Below are 9,794 nucleotides of genomic sequence, written 5' to 3'. Positions count from 1 at the left end.
GCCAGAAATGTGAAGTGACTCTTGGTCCATAATTTTGGATCCAAAGCAAACAACTTGTCATAACAGTCTCTGTTGATCTCCTTTAGTTGATTCATCCTTCTTTACCATTCTTCCACATAGGTAGCTTTGGCAATAGATAGAATGAGGTCCCTTAGTACAGTACCACCCCCATATGATTTTTTATAGTTGGCATATAAATGCCTCAAACAAAGCCTATGCTCCAGTGTTGGCAATGCCTCTTGAAAGACTTGCATCAACCCCTGATTTATTGTTTAAGTGCAGAAGACAATATACCCACGTAACAGATTAATATAGCATCTAAACATAGAAAATTAATGTTCACTAACATATCAAATTTTGAAGCAGCTTAATATTCACAAACAAAGCAGATTTATGTTCACAAACTTAGCCATTGCATATATGATCATATACATTTCAGACTTATATTCACAAACTTATCAGTTGCATATATCATCATATACATAGCAGACTTATATTCTCAAACATATCAGTTGCATATATGATCATATATATTTCAGACTTATATTCATAAACTTATCATTTGCATATATCATCATATACATAGCAGACTTATATTCTCAAACATATCAGTTACATATATGATCATATACATTTCAGACTTATATTCACAAACTTATCAGTTGCATATATCATCATATACCAATATGCTCAGACTAGATCCTGGATTTTCCCTAAGTATCTCTGCACAGTAATCTCTTAGCTTAGCATACTGTTGGATTGCCCGCCCATGTACTTCTTCTCTTGCCTTCTTCCTTGCCCAGTAAGCCTTACCAACACTGATATTGGCCATACATTTGTCTTGGATAGTCTGAATAACTGTCGCAAGCTTCATCTCCTCCCCTCTACTGATGTTGTTGGCAATCTTCTTTGAGATCCAACTACTTGATGCTAGTCTTCCGCTATAGTTCCTTCCACATGTATGCTTTCCATTCAAAGTCTTGATCCTGAAACAGTCCAAACCCCCGACCTTACTCACAAAACAAACCCATTTACACTTTCCCTTTCTTCCTTTGCAAACAACTCTACACCTCACCCTATCATTTTTTTCGAAACCTAACGTCCCTACCATTCAATAGGGCATGCTCCTTAACAGCCTCTTTGAATTGACTAAGTGATTTAAATTCCAGCCCCACCTGAAATTCATACTCTCTATTCATCTCTGCCTCATTGTATTTAGGGAACCTCCTCTTTTTATCATATCATCAGAGTCCCCCTCATAACTGTCTATGTCACCAGTCTCATATCCATCAGATATGCCCCCAACTTGCTCATCACCCTCCCTTAAACCTTCATCACCTTCAGCTGTTCTAGCTGCTGCAGTTCCCTTATCATTTAGTGGGCCAGTAAATCCCCCAAATGCAATTGATAGTGGATCATTATCCTCCACCTCAAACCCAAAGTGATCGTCATGGTCACCATCATCAGCACTATGATCAAATACCTCTTCTTCAGTAGAAGGCTCTGACTCAGCATCCACTTCAACCTCTAGCAACCCAGAACCACTGTCTTCACCTTCTTCTGGCACATAATTAGCATCACTTGAAGTGATTTCAATCCCGTTACTTTTTCTGGCTCCATCGACAACATATACCTCACAATGTTTGCATGAACTTGACACCAGTGACCTAGCCATTCTCATCGCATCCCGATCGGACTTCATCTCTCTAAGACCTAACTTCAAATCCATCCCAGGTTCCTTGTACCATACCATAGCGAAACCCTTATACCCTAGTTGCTTTAGCTGACTGACAATCTCTTGCAATGACCATTCATCAACCTCAAAATGTAAATCCTCCACAACCATTCCTCCTAAATACTCTAATCGTTGTCTACTGTCAACAAATTTGCCACCATGGTGGATTTCGATAGTAAAATCCGAATCACCCATAACTGCATACAAAAAAAAATAATGCCATCAATCCCTCTTGAAACATTTTCAGAAACAAAAAGAAGCTCTACTAAACAATATGACAAATTTTCCCAGGAGAAAAAAAGAAAAACCCTTCAACGACTGAAAGGTTGAGCGTTGTCTTACCTAGAGGCAGCACCAACGCCTACGACGACGGCAGTGATACCGGAGACGCGAAACCTCTAGCAATATTCTGGTGGAGTTGAAAGACTGCAGCTGAGCGAGTTGGCAACCAACGAATGTGAATGGGTTTTTTCTCTAAGTTTGGGAGAAGAGAACGAACAGTTCTAAGTGTGGGAGGGTAAAATTGTATTTCAGAAAATATGAGTGCAAAGTGAGTTAGGGATTTCACATAAAGTTACAGAATTTTTAATTTAGGAACGGAATATTCCGTTAAATCTAACTGTTTGGTCACGGTAGGGACCTAATTGAAAAAAAAAAGTAGGTGTAGGGACCCAATTAAAAGGAAAAAAAGTATAGGGACCAACAGAATAATTAAACCCCCAAAAATTCGGAGGACCAGCCTCATGTACGAGATGGTCGAGACCACACATCCTTATAAAATAATAAACACTTCAGATTTTGTGAAGAGCATAGAACCTAGTATCAATAACTTTGGAAAATCATCTATTGGATTCGACTCCTCCACCTCTTTGTCAAGGTCTAGTTTGTAGACTTTTTTGGAAAGATAGCAAGGACCATTACAATAATAATCAAGTACGGACAAATATTTGAAACCTCCAACGAGATGAATCTTGGAATCCAACTCCAAAGCGTGCATGCGACCCAATGGAAGATCCACTCTGAAATTAAAGGAAACGGAGGCAAATTTTCCCAAACCATAGCCTCCTCCTCCACCTTCTTGGGTTGATGCCGCAGATCCTTGTATGCATTAGCACCATAAGGCATCGTTGATTCTTTTCCACCGCCATACCTACCTTCTCAATCAACGCAATTAACTGCCTCAAAAAAGGGGACAAACGAACAAAACCTTGCTGACACTCAATTAACAAGGCACTACAATGAAAATTAAAATTGAGAATTCATAAGCATGTGCAATAGTAACGTCGTTTTGTAGGACGGAAACGGCACGATAGACGGAGAGAATGGGGCACCCAATGAGGCGGTTATGCTCGGGTGGCGACGACGGCGACGGAACGGAGGAGGAGATACAGAAAATTAGGGTTCATTTTCTAGGAGCATGATTTGGGGAAGAAACAAAAATTGGGTTTTTAATAGTTTAGTAAATTATACAATTACCCACTTTGGGCTATACTTTAATTATCAATAGTTTAACCATAGTTAACATAACCACCAATTAGAGAGTGACATATCACAGAAGATAATGTACATGTTATTATAGAAAGAGTAGAGTAGAATTTACCTTTTAAAAATTTCTTATTTTTTAGTGTGTCACAATATCGTGACAACAAAGCAAAAAAATACGACGTAACAATTAAGTATCTTACCTTCCTAACGACCAGCGGATCATCTTACATTATTTTTTCATCATAATTAATTAAAGAATAGTATTGTGATATGCTAAATAAATAATATAATAAATGAATAATAATAACTACAATAGGTAATAATAATAACAATACATAAGATTAAATAAAATATAATAATATATAATAACATGTAAGATAATATTAATAATAATAATAATAATAATAATAATAATAATAATAATAATATATTACCGAGAAAAGATAATATTAATATTATTAATAATTATAAAGTAATCGAAACGACAATAATCCGCACTGGACCAAGAAAAAAAATAACAGACAATAAATATAATAATAACAATAATAATAATTTTGACTAAACTTCACATAAAAAGAGACAATCTATAAAATAATTAAATGCAAAAAAATAAGGCATTAACAGTATATAAATAATTATAATAATATATACGATAATCAAAAAATTTATTTAATATATTTATATATATATATATATTTCAAAACTTTAATATTCTTAATTTTTTTTTATTTTCTCTTTTTATCCTTTTTTTTTTCTCTCCTCTCTTCTCTTTCTTGCCGCTCTCACTTTTCTCTCTCAATTTCTCGATACTCTCCACACACACACAAATGAAAAGAAAGAAAAGGATAAGAGTGGTACTGTATTGTCGATTCATTGTTTTTATTATTGGTTTGTTTTTGTTTTTTGAAATTTTATTACATTAAAACTAATTGCGTATAACACACTGTAAGGGTGAACTAATAGGAGTACGTGATAATAAGTAATATTAACAAGAAGTGCAGTGGTAATTCAAGAAAAAAAACAATTTCAATGTAACAGTAACATTGTCTCATACTAATAAGAAAAGGAACAGCAGAATGCAATCCCGGTAAATGATGAAAAATTGTCAAGGTTTAGCCACAACAATTAGCACCTGAACAAGAACAGAAGAGAAAATTAGATTAGAGAGAGGGAAGAATTTGAGAAGAAGAAAAGAGAGCAGAGGAGGAATTTCAGAAGGGAATGAGGTTACCACTGCATTGCTACCACTTAAAGTCGTCCAGCGTTCTATTAATGACCCTCCCCCTCGTGCTTCTCCTGATTTCTTGAATTGAATGATCGTTTGACAGCTGTCCATTTCCAATAACCAACTTTTTCCTCTCACTTGTTGGTGCTGATTCTGCATGACCTTCCTTCACGTACTCTTTTTCATTTTTATTCCTTACATTACTCCCCCCCCCTCCCAATTAACTTCAACCTTGCCCTCAAGGTTGAGATGCGGGTAAGCCTTCCGAAGCTGGTCAGCATTTTTTCAGGTCGTGTCCGCCTCAGGAGTCGGTCCCCACTGCACCTGTAATTGAGGCATTTCCTGTCCATCTTGTAATATGGTTCTTTGCCCCACCACCTTGTATGGTTTCAGGATCGGGCCCAACTCGGTGGTTTGAAGAGGGAGAGAGAAGTAGTGTGTATCATACTCCCCACGAAATTGCTTGAGAGCGAAAATGTGAAAAACATTGTGAATCTTAGCTTCTGCAGGCAGGGCCAACCGATAAGCAACCGCGCTAAGTTTCTTGTCGATCTTAAAGGGGCCAAAATAGCGCATACCGAGTTTCTGGTTCTTCCTTAAGGCAACTGAATGCTGCCGATAAGGTTGCAACTTCACAAGGACCCAGTCGCCGACCTCAAACTCTACATGTCTTCTAGTTCTATCAGCGAAATGCTTCATATATTGCTGATATCTAGACAAATTGGCCTTGAGCTGCTCCAAGAGATGATCCCTTGCTAACAACATCTCTTGTAGGGACGTTTCATCTTCTTGGCACCATTCGTATTTAACTAATGAAGGAGGTTCTCTACCATATAGGGCCTTATAAGGAGACATTTTTATACTTATATGGGCAGAGGTATTATACCAATATTGTGCCCAAGGAAGCATGTCCATCCACTTTTTGGGAGTGTCGTAACAGAAGCATCGTAAGTACATTTCCAGCATCTTGTTAAGCACCTCACTTTGACCATCGGTTTCCGGATGGTATGCCGAACTCATGGCCAAGTTTGTACCTTGTAGCTGGAATAATTGTTGCTAAAATTTACTCACAAACACCCTGTCCCTATCCGAGACAATTGATCTGGGAAAGCCATGAAGTTTCACTACATTTTTAATAAACGCATCAGCCACCGATTTGCTGTTAAAGTCGTGTTTGAGCGCAATAAAGTGTGCAAACTTCGTGAGTCTATCGATGACGACCATGATCACTGAATAACCATTAACTGGAGGTAGTGCAGTTATAAAGTCCATGCATATGTCCTCCCATACTTTGAGCCGGAATGGGTAGAGGTTGGAGGAGGCCGGCTGGTGATTTTGTTTCCATCTTGGCCTGTTGGCAAGTGCCACATGAGAGGACATAGCGTCGAATGTCCCGCTGCATATTAGGCCAATAAAAATGGGAGCAAATCCTCTCCACTGTCTTTGCGATTCCTGAGTGCCCACCAATGCTACTGTCATGATATTCATGCAAAATGAGTTTAATTAAACTAGTGTGTATAGGAATCACAACACGCCCTCGCCATAATAGCAAGCCATTCCTACAAGTATAGTTCAAGTCATCATTGGTATTGTTGCTGCAGCGTTGTAGGATGTCCTTCAAAGTAGAATCATTTTCAATATCTCCCTTTAAGGTTTGAACCCATTCTAATTTAGGCCCTGACCAGGCTGCCAAGAAACATCGGGACAAGGCATCGGCTGGTACATTTTCCACTCATGGTTTATATTGAATCTCGAAGTCATAGCCCAGCAATTTGTGCAGCCATTTGTGCTGCTCTGGCGTGTGAAGATTATGCTCCAATAAGGCTTTAAGACTTTGTTGATCGGTGCGAATAATGAATTTTTGTCCAAGGAGGTAGTGTCTGAATTTTGCAATGGCTTTAGTAATAGCATGAAATTCTCTAATATATGCTGACTGTCGCTGCATAGCAGGAGTCAATTTCTTAGAAAAATATGCAATGGGGTGCCTGCCTTGTGTTAAAACCAAGGTTGCGAGAACCGGATCAGTCATCAAACCGGTCAAGTGACTGGTTCAATGGTTCAATGGTTGAACCGTGGTTGAACCGGTTTAATTAAATATAGAGCGAAATTATAAAAAATTGAATACATAATTTTAAAAAGTTAAATTCAATAATTTTAAACTAATAAGATTCAAAATTTAACAATTTCACAAAATGAACAATACATAATTTATCATTAAAAGGCCATAAACAACTTCAAATGACAATATTCAAAATGCACATAAATGACAAATGACAAACACAATGTTTTGCAACCAAAAAAAACAATGTTCAACAAACAATACTTCAACTAAACAAAGACACTACTCATCAGAAGTCATAATCATCATTAAGTGTTCCGATGTCTCCATCATAAACAGGTAATCCAAAGCCAGCATCTTCAGAAATACCACCAAAAGAAGTATTTGAGGATTCAATTACAACATCAGACATATCCACTTCAACTTCCATGTCTCCACCATCTAATAAAATAGAAAGAAAACTCAATAAGAAATCAATGTTAATGACATGTATCTTTATGGAAGGAAACAAAGTTTGCTATGTCACTCACCATTAGGATACGAAGGCATAGCATTATCAGTGTATATTAAACTTTCAATGCCTTCAACATCTCCATTAGTAAATTCAGGATCATCCTCATCTGCCATTACCCAAAAATCTACTGTGTCAATGCTTTGAATGTCAATTGGGTCATAATTCCTCTTCTTTCGATGCAACCTAGATTGAAGGCGTAGGTTATAGGTGACATAAACAATGTCACTTAACCTTTGATGCTCTAATCGGTTCCTCCTCTTTGAATGGATTTGTTCAAAAAGGCTCCAGTTCCTCTCACATCCAGATGAAGAAGAGGTTTGATGAAGAAGACGAATTGCCATTTTTTGCAAATTAGGAGCACTCCCACCGTGTAGCCTCCACCATTCACCTATGTAGATATAAAAATCAAATATTTTTTAATGTTTACCAATTATCACCCAACATAATAAACTTTGAAACTAAACTGAACTTGGATACGAAATAACAAATAAGTCAAATAACTTACCAAGTTTGAGTCTTGATGCCGCTCTCTTAGCACTTTCCCTCCCAAAACTTTCTTTACAATCTCGATACAGCTGTATCTCTTGCATTGCAGCAACTGAGTCATCACAAAGTGTTTCAACGTCAAGCAAATCAAGTAAAGATCTCAAAACATTTGCCTTCTCAACAAAACCCTCACTGTAGAAAATGCCCGGATTTAAAAAGTACGCTGCCGCATGGAGATCACGCTTCAAATGCTTATCCCACCTCATTTTCAAGATACTCGTGTATGGCGTATAAGCAGCTTTCCGATTTCTGAATATGGTCTTGATAGCCTTTTTTGCTCTTTGCATGCCTTCATACACGATTCCCAAAGAGGGTTTTTCATCAGCATCAACAAGCCTCAACAACTTAATAAGAGGACCAACAATTTTCACAGTGGTAAGACAGTCTTGCCAAAACTTACTGTCCAAGACAATTGAGCTAACCATCTTTCCATTAGCACTTTTGGATAACTTATGAGAAGTAAAATATTGGTCTACCATCAATGTCTGCAAATCTACCTTGTGATCATATATACTTTCAAAGTAATGAAAACAGTGGCAAAACGTGTGACTCCTGGTCGAACAATTTCTGTCCAACTTTTTCTTTTTCTAAGCCATGACAATAAGATCATATGATTGTAGACAAACACAGTCACTTTTGAAGCACGGGAAGCAAGGTCAGATATATGAGGAATACTTGCAATATCTTTCAATATAAGATTGATACAATGGGCAGCACAGGGAGACCAAAATATATTTGGGTATTTTTCATGAATAAGTTTTCCAGCAGATACATAATTAGCAGCATTATCAGTGACCACATGCACAATGTTACTAGGCCCAACCCACTCAATAACATCAGCAAACAAATTAAACAATGCATTGGCAGTTTTTATCACATCAGAAGCATCAACAGTCTTAACAAACGACATACCAGCAGGACAATAAACTAGAAAGTTAATTAAAGTTCGTTGCCTTTGATCAGTCCACCCATCTGCCATTAGTGTACAACCCTTGCTTTTCCATGAGCTCCTATAATTTTCAACCAGCAACTGACACTCTCTCTTAAGATCAACCAACAAATGAACTCTCATTTCATCATATGACGGTCCCTTAAAACCAGGTCCAATTGCAGCAACACCATCCAATGCAGGTTGAAAGTAAGGTGATTGAATTGCATTGAAAGGAATACGTGTATCAACAATCCATTTGGCAAGTCCCAACTTAGCCTTGTGCACAATTTCTTTGCTAGCCAAAACACTTCTCATAGTCGGTTGAGATCGTGGAGTAGTTCTTTCTTTAAAGTAACTTCCAATTTGTGTAGCTACTACAGCTCTTCTCTTTTCTTTGTCTCCCGTTTTTGTAGGAACAGCAGCTTGTATAGGGTTAGGCGATTCAGCCTCTTGTGCATGTGCTTCCCCACCATAAGCTTCCTCCTCAAATTTTCTCTTCTCCGTCTTATTTTTCTTGTTTTCCATCAGAATCCTTTTGAATTGAAGTTCAACTTCTTCGGTTACTTTGCTACATACTTTGATTTGTCCAGGAATTTTCGCAAGATGATATTTCATCCTATATATCCCCCCTCCATTATAAGTGTTCAAACAAAAAATACACGTATATTGTGCCTTATTATTTTTATCATATTTCACAGTGAAATATTCCCAAGCCGGGTCAGATTTTTCTCGAGAGGAAGCTGTCTGAGATTCTTGTCCAGCATTATGTTATTGTTGTTGATCATTTTGTGACTGTTCCATCTAAATTTAGAATGCCAGCAATCCAGAATCTAGACCAATATATCAATTCATAGTTCATAGTTCATACAATTTATAATTTTATATGCATTCAATAGAGCAGAATCGACAAAATAAAAAAACTAAATAGAGCAGACTTGAAAAAATTGAAGAACAGAGCAGAGCAGACTTTAAAAAAACTAAACAGAGCAGACTTTAAAATTGAAGAACAGAGCAGAACACAATTTTCAATTTCAACATGCATCAATTTTATTCTCAAATCCAACATACAAGTATACAACAAATTGATTCCACATTTGATTAATCATATAAAAAAATAGAAGAATAGAAGCCAGAAAAAAAAATTGAAACAGTATACACTGAACAGATGCCAGAAACCCAGATCTTACCTTAAGAGAAGAACGAAGAAAAGCCAGAAAACAACACAGCACGAACAGAAGCCACAAACCCAGAAACCCAGAAACTAAGAAGCCAGAAACGGAGAAACCCAGAAACCCAGAA

At 37.2% G+C, this 9,794-nt stretch overlaps 1 protein-coding gene and 1 pseudogene across 1 annotated transcript; both read right to left on the bottom strand.

Annotated features, from left to right (window-relative positions):
• Positions 1-6,793: 6,793 nt before the first annotated feature.
• On the bottom strand, positions 6,794-7,359 carry LOC107607485 (uncharacterized). Its single transcript, XM_016309434.2, has 2 exons — positions 7,035-7,359; positions 6,794-6,945 (listed from the first exon to the last, which is right to left on the bottom strand). Exons 1-2 carry the CDS (start codon positions 7,357-7,359, stop codon positions 6,794-6,796), a joined length of 477 nt encoding a protein of 158 aa, XP_016164920.2.
• A 117-nt stretch (positions 7,360-7,476) lies between these two features.
• LOC107607484 (uncharacterized) lies at positions 7,477-9,110 on the bottom strand (annotated as a pseudogene).
• Between the last annotated feature and the right edge of the window lie 684 nt (positions 9,111-9,794).

Source organism: Arachis ipaensis, chromosome B7 (genome assembly GCF_059453495.1).
Source record: "Arachis ipaensis isolate K30076 ecotype BB chromosome B7, ASM5945349v1, whole genome shotgun sequence".
NCBI lineage: Eukaryota > Viridiplantae > Streptophyta > Magnoliopsida > Fabales > Fabaceae > Arachis > Arachis ipaensis.
The sequence above is the reverse complement of the archived record's forward strand: the minus strand, read 5'-3'. Positions and strand labels throughout refer to the sequence as shown.